Source organism: Phyllobates terribilis, unplaced genomic scaffold, assembly GCF_046119375.1.
Source record: "Phyllobates terribilis strain yellow unplaced genomic scaffold, ASM4611937v1 Scaffold_11__3_contigs__length_659146591, whole genome shotgun sequence".
NCBI lineage: Eukaryota > Metazoa > Chordata > Amphibia > Anura > Dendrobatidae > Phyllobates > Phyllobates terribilis.
In genome coordinates this window covers 130,096,708-130,112,394 of record NW_027362771.1, presented here as the reverse complement: position 1 = coordinate 130,112,394, position 15,687 = coordinate 130,096,708, and the positions used below count along the sequence as shown (strand labels likewise).

Genomic DNA, 15,687 nt, shown 5'->3' with positions numbered 1-15,687 from the left:
GTATCGGAATGCTCAACACTAGTTAACACTCTTAAAGTATTTAAAGTATTTTACTTGTGGGATGTCCAATGTGGACAGCTCATGTCCGTGTTCTTGACTATGGTATCATACAAAGAGGCTTCTCATTCAGGGCCTTTCTGTGCCTGTGTGAAGTATGGACTGTTCTCGTATTGGAAGACCTGGTCCAACCACCTGGTCTCCCAACTTGAGCTAACTGCTTCATATCACAGCGGTCAGTCTAGCTCTTCTAATGCAAGAAAAGTCCATGTTTCATGGATGTGTGAAACCGGCCTAATGGAGGGCAAATGAGTGGCCATATATTAATATCAGCTAAGTACCTCAAACTCCCTTAAATAGGATAAGTGAGAAGGTAGTTTCCTTCTAAGGAATGAGAAATATGGACAACCTATGTCCATAAACCTAATTAGGTCATATGTACACCTCTATGAACCAGAGCAATAAGTTGCTCTGTAAAAGCATATAACTGGTACCAATTTTATACTGCATTTTCCGGGTATGAGCCCCTTCAGGAAAAATGCTTGGATTGCTGTGGCTTATTACTTCAAAATCAACTGCAATATATGAGTGATCACTGGGGGCTGAGCACCTCCATTGCAACCACTGACTCCCATGTTCCGAAATCCCATGACAAGTATATTTCCAAGCTGTGCATTAAAGGGAATCTGTCATCAGGATTTTACTATGTAATCTGAGGACAGCATGAGGTAGGGGTTAAAACAAAATTCAAAGATGTGTCATTTATCAAGCTGTGTGCTGTTGTTTACTTACACTGAAAGTTTTATCAGTAGGAGATTATCATTGCTGTGAATAGCTGGGGCGCGCTTGCAAGTCCGACTCTGCCCACTCCTATTATAAGCTGCTCACTGTCAATAGACAATGGACACACAGAGCCTTTTGTGGGCGAGGTTAGCTTTCTCAGCTCTGCTGCATTGCTAAATCTTAAAACTCTGATTGTTTCAGAACTACCGCACACAGTAACCTTAGTGATACATCATTGGATTCAGGGTCTATTTGCCTACATCATGCTGCTCTCAGATGAGGTAGTAAGAACCTGCTGACATATTCCTTTAGGCACCTTGTATATGTGAAAAGTGCATGACAAATTGTTGTTATTTTCTCTAATGAGACAAAGCCATTAAATATATAAACTATTTACAGTTAGTGTTCTACAATCTACTCATTTATCCTGCCAAAAGTCCAAAACAGACCTACCACAGATAAGTGTCTCTGTTAACTAATACTTAAATCAGTCTCAGATCAGGCTTCCATGGGCATATCATTGGAAGTTCCAAGGGCCTCCCTTTCATCTACAGTATATAATAGATATGCATGTCCAATTTTAATCTCTCATTGTATATTGATATCATTGTACAAAAAAGACCTATCACCAATGGTCTATAGGTTACTAATAATGGCAAGTAGTTGACTCTAAAGTCAGCTCTAAACAAATTTTCGTTTACTAGATCTAGGAGTCCAACTGTGGCAAAGCTTGGGCCTGTTGGAGGCTTTTCTGGTAATCGGTCTACATTTATAAACACTCAAGGCAACCCTCCACCCCGGCATATGTCATATATACTTACCCTACTTGGTACCTTCAATTTTCCTCCTGCTGCCAGTGTTCTGGTCCTCCTGCATCCACGATGGCCACCGTAGTAGTAATGGAAGTGCACTAGTAAGTCTAAACCCAACCTTTTCTGTGCTGTGTAGACATGATGCAGGTTTATAACTGCTCTCCATGCCACTGTGACAGCCATCTTTGATGCAGGATTCCTTGTCACAATGGTAGGAGGTAAATGGAAGACACCCAGTAGAAGACCTATAAATGACTTTTAAACAGTAGGAGAAACAGCCTGTGGAAATATTTTTCCTTATGGAAGAATTTAACATGGTTGGTACAGTATGAAGTTATTTATATAACAGACAGTTATATTGTCACATAGATAGCTATTTTACTTGAGTGAACAAAAAAAAATCTAACAGAAAGTGCTGTATAGTTTTATACAAATAGGTACTGATAAAAGTGTCATTTTCTAATGATGCAGCAGGTGCCGGTTGGCAGCTGGTACCTGCTACCTGTGCCTCCTAAATATAGCACCAGTTCCTGTGCTCAAATTAGAGGAGAACATGCATCTGTTAAAACACATTGCCTATTAAGAGCATCAAGTTGCGATCCTTAGAGACAGAACAAAGCAGTCCAATGCCCTACGGATGAAAGCAATTGCAGCCTGCTACATCTGTATTTAATCTTCTTATCAGACAGTTCTTCAGAGGGAAGGAGAGTTGGATGAAAATAAGGGATAAGTGAGCTGAAGAACTTAAGGCTAAACATAAAATACCGCACTTTCAAGCACATCATTTAAAGAAAACCAAACTTAGTTTCACAGTATGATACTTGTATTATAATAAAATGTACAATCCAAACATATTCTGAATTTTCATACCTATATATTGAATTATTAGATGGGGAAAAAGTAAAAAGCAACTTTTAGAATTTAATTGAAGCTATTTGGACCCAGCAACAATATAAGATGACAGCCGTTAATAAGGAATTCCAAACATGTTAAGATTATGTCTATTGGACTGTTCTTATTTTGAGAAGAGCACTACCCATTCCTAATCACTATTATTTGATGACTATTATTATTTAAATATCTAATACTGGACCATAGGTCCCATACCAGAATACAACTATGTCCATAGTAGAGGGTACCAGTAATGTATAATATTACAAGGATATTAACATATCATTCACCCATGGGCCATACAATATATTACTTATTTATCAGACACTATAACTCAAGAGTCATAAAAATATAAATTTTTTTAAGCACAAAGATTAAACAAACTGTAATTTTTTTTAAAGCACCCCTTTAAAAATCCAAATATGGCAGTGTAGTCATACCATATGGTCTTACATGACCATACTACAACATTTAAAAAAGGTATATCCCATGCACCTCTATGTGTCCCGTGCAGACTTGGAACAACCCTCTACTCGTTTGTTAAACTGCGAATAATCCAAGAATCCAAGTCACTGGGTAGTATCCTTCAAAAAAGTTTTATTGTCACCAGTATACACATAAAAAAATGGAAATGCAACGTTTCAATCACACAGGGCCTTTTCAAGACAGATGCACTGTACACATTGTTTCTGGCTTGAAAAAGGCCCTGTGTAGCCAAAATGTCGCATGTCTGTTTTTTTATGTGTACACTGGTGCCAATAAAACTTTTTTGAAGGATACTACCAGGTGCCTTGGATTCTTGGATTATTCATATTACAACATCCATCATGATAAATGTAAAAATGGAATGGAATGGGTGAAAAATGCCAGCAATGGGTCCATCCAGCTTTTATTATCAATCCATTAAAATCCAAGAAATAGAAATCGCAGATGCGTTTCTGACACCCATCCTTACTCATTGCATGAATAAAACAAACTAGAATGGGTGGGTACAAATAATTTACACTCAAAGTGGTAAAACCATTAATAGTATTAATGCATAAAATATTATAACCACTATAGTCAACCAATCAGATAATATATATGTGAAACAAGGTGCAAAAAAAGGAAAGCACCTTAGGTATAATACCCACCAACTGCCATGTATATACAACTTGTGATACACTGTCCAGTTCCAACATTAATGTATATTGACAAGCAGGGTCGGACTGGGGCACCGAGACACCAGAGAATTCTCCGGTGGGCCCGGGTCCTCGGCGGGCCCCGGAGCAGGACGCACGGGGCCCGCTGGTTAACATGGCCGCCGATGCTCCTGCACCGGGGCCCGAAGGTGGAGGGGGGCCCTTGCAGTGCAGCTGATGAGGGCAATCTGGCTTGCTTCGTGGACCCCCATGGCCAGATTGCCCTCATAGTGTGCGGCGGGCAGGGAGCGATGCGATCCCTCCCGCTCCGCTGCTGACAGGAGGAAAATGGCAGAGGGGCGGTGGGATCCATCCTGTGCTTCCGGCCCGGCGCATCCTCCTTGACACAGGCTTACGCTGCTTGATGACGTCACCATGCAGCGCGGGCCAGTATCAGGGAGAAAGATGCCGGGCAGGAAGCCGAGGACGATGCTGCGGGGGAACAAGCAGAAAGGGTAAGTGTTTTTGTTTTGTTTTTTTCTAACTAATACAGTGGTGATGGAGGAGGTGGGGGGAGATGAGGGTGAGCAACAATGATGGAGGAGGTGGAGGGAGATAAGGGAATGGTGATGGAGGAGGTGGGGGAGATATGTATGGCATGGTGATGGAGGATGTGGGGGGACATGGCAAGGCAATGGTGATGGAGGAGTTGGAGGGAGATGAGGTAGAGCAATGGTGATGGAGGAGGTGGGGGAGATATGGGAAAGGTGATGGAGGCGGTGGAGGGAGATATGTATGGCATGGTGATGGAGGATGTGGGGGGATATGGCATGGCAATGGTGATGGAGGAGGTGGGGGGAGATATGGCAATGGTGATGGAGGATGTGGAGGGATATGGCATGGCAATAGTGATGGAGGAGGTGGGGGGAGATATGGCATGGCAATGGTGATGGAGGAGGTTGGGGAAGCATGGCAATGATGATGGAGGAGGTGGGGGGAGATATGGCAATGATGATGGAGGAGGTGGCAGGGGATATGGCAATGATGGAGGAGGTGGGGGAGATATGGCAATGATGATGGAGGAAGTGGGGGAGATATGGCAATGATGATGGAGGAGGTGGGGGAGATATGGCAATGATGACAGAGGAGGTGGGGGAGATATGGCGATGACAGTAGAGGAAGTGGGGAAAGATATGGCAATGATGGAGGAGGTGGGGGGAGATATGGCAACAATGATGGAGGAGGTGGGGGGGAGATATGGCATGGCAATGATGATGGAGGAGGTGGGGGGAAATATGGCAATGATGATGGAGGGGGTGGGTGGAGATATGGCAATGATGATGGAGGAGGTGGGTGGAGATATGGCAATGATGGAGGAGGTGGGTGATATGGCAATGATGGAGGAGGTGGGAGATATGGCAATGATGGAGGAGGTGGGAAAGATATGGCAATGATGATGGAGGAGGTGGGGGTAAGATATGGCAATGATGATGAAGGAGGTGGGGGAGATATGGCAATGATGAAGGAGGTGGGGGAAGATATGACAATGATGATGGAGGAGGTGGGGGGAGATATGGCAATGATGATGGAAGAGGTGAGGGGGATATGGCAATGATGGAGGAGGTGGGGGGAGATATGGCAATGATGATGGAGGAGGTAGGGAAGATATGGCAATGATGATGGGGAAGATATGGCAATGATGATGGAGGAGGTAGAGGAGATATGAAAATGATGGAGGTGGGGGAGAACAATGATGGAATTGGTGGGGGAGAACGATAATGGAGGAGGTGGGAAAGAGCAATGATGGAGGAGGTGGGGAGAGCAATGATGGAGGAGGTGGGGAGAGCAATGATGGGGATGGGGGAGATCAATGATGGAGGAGGTGGGGGAGAGTAATGATGGAGAATTATTTGGACGCTATATGCTGTTAATATGTGGTCTGGTCATGGTGTGGTGGTATTTCTCCCTTGTATGTGGTATTATTCGGTCACTATGTGGTGGTGTTATGTGGTCTGGTCATGGTGTGGCAGTATTTCTCCCTTGTATGTGGTACTATTGGTGTTGGTATAGTGGATTGTGTTGTGTATGGACGTCATTTGTTCTCTCTGATATTAATTAGAAGATTCTTTATTTCCATTAGTGATTAAATACTTGGAACAAGATGCACTTACTGGGGTTCTCCGGGGAAAACAAGTAATCACCTCTCCACAGGATTAGTGATAAATTAGTGATTAGTGAGGGTCTGCCTACTGGAACCCGCACCGATTGGTGGAGTTTTTATCCCATTAGACTGGAACTCATGTGCGACTTGACCACTGATCCTTTCATTCCCTCAGTGGCTGTTCCACCTGCCGCTGCATTTTAAAATCGGGATAACTAAGTGTCCTGTCAGGGACAAAATGTCCCCATTCTTCCGATCAGTGTGTTTTCCAATGTTCGAACACAAACGATCAATAAGTTATCACCTATCCTGTGGAGCCCATGGATCGGTGATAACTTGTTTTAACCAAAGAACCCCTTAAATGCAAACTAACGTAATTGTACATCCCAGTTATGGTGGCGCACAGCAGATGTGCAGGAGCTGCCTGTGATTTACAGTTGACGCTCCACTATAACGGGGATATCGGCTAACAGGTATTTGCATATAGCTGTAGGGTGGCCCCCGAGGATCAATTCCTCCTGTGGGCCCCAGACACACCAGTCTGACACTGTTGACAAGAGAATCCACACTGATCAGTATCTCAACTTTTTTTGGACTTGGTTTCACATTCATATTGTTTCACCGTTATTTTGGTTGATACCAAGGGTAATTCATAGGTTACTATTATTCTAGAAAAATATATGTAATCAATAAAAGTTTATTGAAGTATGGCCAATCTGAGCAATTTTTTCATGAATTGAGTGAAAGTGACAGAAAGGAAAAATAACTGTTTAAATAGGATGATCAATCAAATGAAGAAGAAAAATGTTTTTCTTTTATGTGCTACCATTCAGTTGTGACATATAATGGACCTTAATACAATTAATCTATAAGCTACCCTGAAATGTTAACACAGGCAAGTATTATGCTCCATAGTATATGGTTAATGATCAGTATCACAGATTAAATACATGTATAAATATTGTAATATGCATAATGGGATTAATGTAAATTGTAATTGATTCCGATGCCCAATGTGAAACAGAAGTAATATTTATGTGGTATTTTGTCTGCTTAACCATATACTACCTAGAGTCTAGTGTTTCCATCTCAGCTTCCATTGGAAGTGCTTGATGGAAATACGAGATCCTTTGACTCTGGATGGAAAAGCACACAACTACTCCATAGCTGACTTACTGGATCACATATATGTCCTTGCGTCTAAAGAAAAAGGAAGAATATCTGGAAGCAAAAATTAATTCATTACTAATGTGGACTACTATCAGAATGATATCATGAAATGTTACTGAAAAGCAAATACTAATATAATATGTAACACAATAAACACAAACTTCTAGATTGTACATATTCGTCTTTTTTTACTTTATATTTAGTGGAATTTATAGGACCCCAAATAAAAAACACAGCAGGTCCTCCACCTACCTAGGTCAAGCACATGCTTCCCACTGTGGCTCTCGCCTCGTCTGTGATTAGTGATTGGTTACAGTGGTGATGAGTGCTGTCGAAGTGTTGTCACCATTGCAACCAAAACACTGAGACCATAGCCATAGCAGGAAGCATGTGCTGGACCCCGGGAGGGGGAGTACCTGCTGTGTTTGTTTAAGGTTCACTTTCATGAAAGTGGACAACCCTTTTAATGTCCACCTTTGAACACCTTTGAACATCACTTTGATAAATTCATTAGTAGATGGCGCTGAGGAGCTCAATGTATTCTAAGTATACATTGATAGTAATGTAATAACAGCCTGCAGTATGCTTCTATGCTCCCCTTAGTGGTAGCTAAAATTTTATAATGTACCTTTATGTGTATGAAGAGGATGTGGAATAAAAATAAAGTTCCAGGCAGTAAAAATATTTAGACATTTTTTCGACTTTTGGTGGTTTTATGTCAGTTCCTAAGAGCTCCAACAACTCTTTGAATAGTGTGCGGAGCTTAACTGGGAAGGGGTGTGGCCGAGCGCGGCTAAGAAATTAATTTAAAAAATGGTGTAAGTTACAACTGAATGGAGTACTTTATTTGCAGTGATGCACGGCAGTTGAAAGATGCAATAAATTCATTAAAAGGTGCATTCTTCTTAATCAATTTGGTACATCTTACTCAAGTGCACTGTTAGTCAAAAATAGCATACAAAATGCCATCCTTGATGAATGGGGCCTATATGTAAGTGCGCATCTTCATGTGTGTCACTCCATCTCACACAGAGAACAGCACAGACTAGATTGTCTTCTACTGTACATTCTATATGATAAATGAAGTTAGTATTGTGATTATCTGCTCTTCACAGCTTTCTCTCCATATTAATTATCGCACCGTGAAATGATATCAATTATTTGCGTCCAACAGAACTCTCAATGATCTAATTGGATTGAAATATTACATTTAATTGTGCAATTATGCAATAAAATGCTACATAAAACATAACAGTGCGTGTGTGTCTATCAGTATATACTGTATATATATATATATATAAATATATACATATACAGTATATATACAGTACAGACCAAAAGTTTGGACACACCTTCTCATTTAAAGATTTTTCTGTATTTTCATGACTATGAAAATTGTACATTCACACTGAAGGCATCAAAACTATGAATTAACACATGTGGAATTATATACTTAACAAAAAAGTGTGAAACAACTGAAAATATGTCTTATATTCTAGGTTCTTCAAAGTAGCCGCCTTTTGCTTTGATGACTGCTTTGCACACTCTTGGCATTCTCTTGATGAGCTTCAAGAGGTAGTCACCGGAAATGGTCTTCCAACAATTTTGAAGGAGTTCCCAGAGATGCTTAGCACTTGTTGGCCCTTTTATCATCACTCTGCGGTCCAGCTCACCCCAAACCATTTCGATTGGGTTCAGGTCTGGTGACTGTGGAGGCCAGGTCATCTGGCGTAGCACCCCATCACTCTCCTTCTTGGTCAAATAGCCCTTACACAGCTTGGAGGTGTGTTTGGGGTCATTGTCCTGTTGAAAAATAAATGATGGTCCAACTAAATGCAAACCGGATGGAACAGCATGCCGCTGCAAGATGCTGTGGTAGCCATGCTGATTCAGTATGCCTTCAATTTTGAATAAATCCCCAACAGTGTCACCAGCAAAGCACCCCCACACCATCACACCTCCTCCTCCATGCTTCACGGTGGGAACCAGGCATGTAGAGTCCATCCGTTCACCTTTTCTGCGTCGCACAAAGACACGGTGGTTGGAACCAAAGATCTCAAATTTGGACTCATCAGACCAAAGCACAGATTTCCACTGGTCTAATGTCCATTCCTTGTGTTCTTTAGCCCAAAAAAAGTCTCTTCTGCTTGTTGCCTGTCCTTAGCAGTGGTTTCCTAGCAGCTATTTTACCATGAAGGCCTGCTGCTCAAAGTCTCCTCTTAACAGTTGTTGGAGAGATGTGTCTGCTGCTAGAACTCTGTGTGGCACTGACCTGGCCTCTAATCTGAACTGCTGTTAACCTGCGATTTCTGAGGCTGGTGACTCAGATAAACTTATCCTCAGAAGCCGAGGTGACTCTTGGTCTTCCTTTCCTGGGGCGGTCCTCATGTGAGCCAGTTTCTTTGTAGCACTTGATGGTTTTTGCAACTGCACTTGGGGACACTTTCAAAGTTTGCCCAATTTTTCGGAGTGACTGACCTTCATTTTTTAAAGTAATGATGGCCACTCGTTTTTCTTTACTTAGCTGCTTTTTTCTTGCCATAATACAAATTCTAGCAGTCTATTCAGTAGGACTATCAGCTGTGTATCCACCAGACTTCTGCACAACACAACTGATGGTCCCAACCCCATTTATAAGGCAAGAAATCCCACTTATTAAACTTGACATGGCACACCTGTGAAGTGAAAACCATTTCCGGTGACTACGTCTTGAAGCTCATCAAGAAAATGCCAAGAGTGTGCAAAGCAGTCATCAAAGCAAAAAGTGGCTACTTTGAAGAACCTAGAATATAAGACATATTTTCAGTTGTTTCACACTTTTTTGTTAAGTATATAATTCTACATGTGCTAATTCATAGTTTTGATGCCTTCAGTGTGAATGTACAATTTTCAAAGTTATGAAAATACAGAAAAATCTTTAAATGAGAAGGTGTGTCCAAACTTTTGGTCTGTACTGTATATATATATATATATATATATATATATATACATTGATCTGTCATTTACTACTCATTCAAAATCAATAAAACAGTATTTTCTTATTGATTTAGTTATATTCTGTGTTATTTTTTATGTAATTTTGGTAATTTTGCATGTCTGTTATATATATATATATATATATTTTTTTTTTTTGCATCTATACAACCAAAGGAGTTTCACACTTTTTAATACCCACTTTAGCCAGCAAGCCTTTAAGTGTTTACTCAGAGGACCTAATCTTGTTTAACAGCCCACCAGGTACTTGTTGAAATAGCTGTGTACAGTATCATTCCACTACATTAACCTTGCTTAGTCAGATCCATTAGAAGTCCATGATTCAGAGCATTGGGGCACTGGAAATGACCTTTCCAATAGGTGGTCATGAAGCAGGACTAATGGGTTCAGGGGAGGCTCTTGAAGAGCGTTTAATGTGTCATTTAATACTTTTGCAAGGTTGTAAGCAAGAGGTAAACATTTATTGGCAATGTATGGAATGTATGTTGGATGAGTGTGTGATGAGTGTGCTAAAATGTTCCTTTTTTTGGTAGCGATTTAGCCCAATCAGTCCTAATATTGGTATTTTACACGTGAAGCCTAATCCACTTCAAAATCATACTTTTGTGATTAGTTTCCAAAATCAGTGATTGTCTATCAAATATTTTAAAATTTAGGTTGCCTTTACAGGTATGAATTTGGACAAGCAAGATTGATAGGTGATCTACCCAAAGACAAGATCTTAATATAACTTTTTGCAATATATTATGGTCCAATTTATTCAGTTATCATATAACAGGATAAGTAGCTAGAGTTGGAGCAAGCGCCAACATGACAGAGATGGTGTGCTACTTTACAGACAGTGTGTTATGCTATTGAAGTAACGCACCATCTGTCATGTTAGCACTGGTTACATCTCTACACATGAGAATACAGTACACGGTGTACACTATAACCGTAGCAATGTAGTAATAATTCCATTGTGAAAGAGAATATAATATATAAATCTATTTTCATATAATATATACATAAGAAAACATGAAATATTACAGTAAAGTTGACTGTCGTGGTAAAATCCATTCTTAGTCTGCAGACAAAGGAATACGGTTCTACTACTTATGAGGTTTGAAAGACACAGGTCAGCCTTTGAAAGAGGATATTACTGACCTGTGTAAATAAGAGCAGGACAAACACTTCCAAACAAGTATAGGTCATGGTGGGGTCATGGCTGGTGACCTCTTGGACTACTGTTTTGCCATGAGTATGCTTACCGTGTTAATCTCTCATCCTTAAGTTCCAAGTCTGCCACTGTGATTAACTGGTCTAGCTTGAATTTGGTATCAATAATTTCGGCATCTCGTGGAGAATAGGTTCCACCTTCTTTTTGCTTCTGCCTAATTCTAAAGGAATAATAAATAAAACCATATGTTAAAAGGTTCAAATGTTAGTAGATAGATTTTATTCTGTAAAATAATGTGATAAGAGGGACAAATCACTACAGGTACAGCAATATGTGACCCTTGCTATAATGAATTTCTCATACATGTACCTTGACCTGGACATTGTAGAACAAATCTTCTTCCTGTATTGTTCTCTATTTGATTACTCCTAGCACCTTTCTATAACCTTGGACTTGACTCCTCAACACATTTTGTTTATCCATTTGCCTGCCCTTACTTTTAGATTTTCTTATTCTCGTCCTATATATGCCATAATATTCATCACAGCTCACTATCTGAAGATACCTAGTCTTTGGAGACCAAGAGAGAAGTTGTGAGATATATTATGGCTATATGTACTTAGAACTGTGACTTGTATGTGACCATGGGATGGCTTTTACACTTTTTTTTAATCAAAAACAGTGTTTACTAAGTACCCTATGTTATTTATATGCACTATTGCTTTTTACTTACTTATAGCAGAGGAATATGCTCATTTTGTTTCCATCTTAGGTTTCATCATGATACCTAGTAACCCTACACATGCACTAGGTATCATGAAACTCTTGTTCGACTTTAAAGAGTTAGCATCATTTTATTTTTTATTTCACAAATTAATAGTACACATGAAAATAAGCAACTTGGTGCTATATCTCATCAGAAAAATCTGTAAAATCTGTCAATTCAGGGGTAAAATCTGAAAAAATCTCTATTCTTTGAAGACAGATTTTCACAGAAGATGACAGTTAATCCTGAGAAAGAAGCAGATTTGTCTAATAAGATATATTTCAAAGTTTCATATTTTCATATGTCCTATTGATTTATGAAATATTAAAATGGTGGTTAGTCTAAGTTTAAAGGGAGCCTATTATCTCAACTTGCACATAGCTTTGTAGGAGATATAGTATAGTATATCACTTAAAAATGCACATTTAGTGTTCTAATCACTGCCTCTTTTGTGCAGAAACTAAAGTCCAATCAAATATGCTAATTAGGGCCTCAGTGCACCTTTGGTGTGGCCAAGAAGCTCAGCGCATCATTCCACATCCTGGTTTTGCATTCTCTGCCTCCCTCCACTCGTGATTAACAACACTCGCTTGCTTGCAGCGAGCAATGTGTGCAAAGTAAGCCACACCAAGGGTGCACTAACCTGCCTAGTTAGCGTATATGATTAAACTTCAGTTTCTGCAGAATGGAGGCAGCAATTAGAACACTAAATATGCAATTTGTATAGTAGCTATAATCCTTACAAAGCTATGTGTGACCCACTGTGCCAGAGGGCCGGGCTGTCCTGGGAGGGGTGTAGCTAAGCGGCTACTTGGTGTTCACTGGAGCTCCTGATGATGGAGTTAGACTTGTGCTGCAGGTAGCCGCCAGGTACCACTCCTAGGCAGTCCCTGATACTGCAGCTGCTGACCCAAGGGGTCAGGATAGCAGACACGAACACGGGCTCGGAATCACTGGCAGGACAGGATTCGGACACTGTTTAGACAACATGGGTTCTGGGTAACCGGACAGAACGGATACAGATTACAAGTCACTGACAGGACAGGATTCAGGCACTGTTCAGACAGCATGGGTTCTGGGTCTGGGCAGAATGGACACAGACTCGGAGTCACTGGCAGGACAGATCGGATACTGGAACAGGCTCTGACAGTACGGGGTTTGGAACACTAACCATGACTGACACTGGTGCTGGTTCAAGTATGGTTACAGGTTCAAGGACCACCGGAGAGGCTTCAGGGTTCAGATACCACAGACTCAGGTACCGCCGAAGTGGTGTCAGAGTTCAGGCACTGCAGGTGCGGTGTCAGGCTCAGATACTCAAGGAGTGGTCTCAGGCTTAGGTACTGCAGGTGCAGCTTCAGACTCAGGTACCGCCAAAGCGGCGTCAAGGTTCAGGTACCGCGGATGCAGATGCAGGCTCAGGTACTGCCAAAGCGGGGTCAGGTTTCTGGTACCTCAGGAACGGTGTCAGACTCAGGTACCTTGGGTGCGGCTTCAGGGTTCAGATACCGCCGGTGCAGTGTCTCGGTTCATGTACCGCCGAAGTGGTGTCAGTGTTCTGTACTACACTACACTGTATGAATAAAAAGGTTCAAACACGTACAACATGGGATACAGAGACCTGTCAACTCACTAGTTGCACCTGATATTACAAAATGGAGAATGTTGCTCAGGCCCCTCCCTACTGGGGATTGTGCCTTATATACTTGATGCCTCTTAGCTATTTACTGGGGGCATTTCCAAAGTGTGCACGCTGCCCCTTTAAGAATTGGGGAGAGCGCGCACTAGGCATGTTGCTGGGAGATCTGTGCTGCATGCAGTAGCAGGAAAGAGAGCAGAGAGCGGGGACACCACAGCACGGCCGAGGCAGTGAGAATATCGGCGTCCCTGCTGTAAAGAGGGAGAGGGGAAATGCAAACGCTGGCAACTAGCATTGCAATGTGCTTAGTTTGTGCTGTCCCAACAGACTGCCTATAAGAAACTGAAATATTGGATTTTTCGGTGGTCTTTCAAACCGAAGGGGTCACAACTCTTAATTATTTTTTTTTAAGCATGTACATCTGCATCTAAGATCACCCTCTAGTATGGAAGGATTTCGAGCACTATGTTGCACTATACAGTGGATTTAAAAAGTGTACTCATCCCTTCTGAAATGCCAGTTTTTGTCATGTAAAAAATATCAACAAAAAACTTTTTCCACCTTATATGTCACCCATAATCTGTACAAATCGATTGAGGAAAACAATAAAATCATTTTGAGAGGGAAATAAAAATGGCAAAACTAAAATAATTTGGGTGTATAAGTGTGAACACCCTTTTATTGGGGATGTGGTTGTGTTCAGAATTAGCCAATCACATTTAAAAACTCATGTTAAATGGTACAGTTGCCATCATTTACAGTGATTCTCATTAACTCCATATAAAGTTTAGCTGTTCTAGTTGGATTTGACTGACATTTTCTTAAATGCATTTTACAGCAAAATCCATGGTCAATAACCAGCTTAAAACACAGTAAAGGGATCTCATTGTTGAACGTTATCCGTCAAGAGAAGGGTCCAAAAAATTCCAAGGCATTAGCTATCCCATGGAACACTGTGAAGACGGTCATCAAGAAGTGGCTTAAATTAGACACAACAGTCATATTACCTTCAACTGGACGTCCCTCAAAAATTGATGAAAAGACTACAAGAAAATTGGTCTGCAAGGCAGTCAATAGGCCTATAGCAACTTTAAAAGAGCTATAGGAATTCCTGATTGTGTACTACATGTGACAACAATCTCCCGTATTCTTCATATGTTTGGCCTGTGGGGTGTGGGGTGGCAAGAAGGATGTCTTTACTTACAAAGAAAAACATCCAAGCCCAGCTATGTTTTTCCAAAACCTACAAGTCTGCTAAAAGCAAGGGGACAAATGTGTTATAGTCTGATGAGGCCAAGGTTAAACTTTTTGGTCATAATTACAAAAGGTATGTTTGGTACAAAGTCAACACTATCCATCACCAAAAGAACACCATACCAACAGTGAAGCATGATGGAGGCAGCATTATGCTTTGGGGCTGTGATTCTGTAGCTGTAACTGGGGCTTTAGTCAAGCTGGAGGGAATAATGAACAGTTCCAAATATCAGTCAATTTTGCAACGAAACCTACAGACCTCTACTAAAAAGCTGAAAATGAAGAGGAATTCACCTTTTAGCATGATACCGACCCTAAGCATACCTCCAAATTAACAAAGAATGGCTTCACCAGAAGAAGATCGAAGTTTTGGAATGGCCCAATCAGAGCCCAAACCTGAACTCGATTGAAAATTTGTGGGTGATCTAAAGAAGGCCAAACACAGGAGATGTCCTCACAATCTAAGAGATTTGGACTACTAATGCAAAGAAAAATGAGCAAAGATTACCAATTCTAGATGCGCCATGCTAATAGACTCATACCATAAAGACTGAATGCTGTCCTAAATTGAAAGGGTACTTCAACAAAGTATTAACGCCTTTACGACCTTGGACGTATAGGTACGTCCAAGTTCTTCTACCCCCTTTGATGTGGACTCTGGCACATAGGCAGAATTTTTTCCAACACATGACAGCTGATTTGATCAGCTGTCATGTGCCCCTAACAGCCGCTGGTGGAATCGCTATCCACTCGCGGCTGTTAACATCACTCACTGACAGGCATTTAACTCCAGCGCGTTGGAAGTGCATCTGCCCATCTGCACCCCTGTCACATGATCGTGGGGCACCAATGGGTTGGCATGACAGCCGGGTGTGTGCTGAAGACCCCCGTGTTTGTCACTGCAGATCACCTATGAACGCTGGCCATTGGCCGGCATTCT

At 41.3% G+C, this 15,687-nt stretch overlaps 1 protein-coding gene across 1 annotated transcript in view; it reads right to left on the bottom strand.

Moving 5' to 3' along the window:
- Positions 1–15,687, bottom strand: part of PTPRQ (protein tyrosine phosphatase receptor type Q) — an 814,679-nt gene that overhangs the window by 42,472 nt on the left and 756,520 nt on the right. Inside the window, exons 54-55 of the mRNA XM_073651596.1 lie at positions 11,180–11,308; positions 6,942–6,986 (exon numbers count right to left, since the gene is read on the bottom strand). Coding sequence (XP_073507697.1) covers positions 6,942–6,986; positions 11,180–11,308 — 174 coding nt within the window. The remainder of the gene's footprint in view (positions 1–6,941; positions 6,987–11,179; positions 11,309–15,687) is intronic.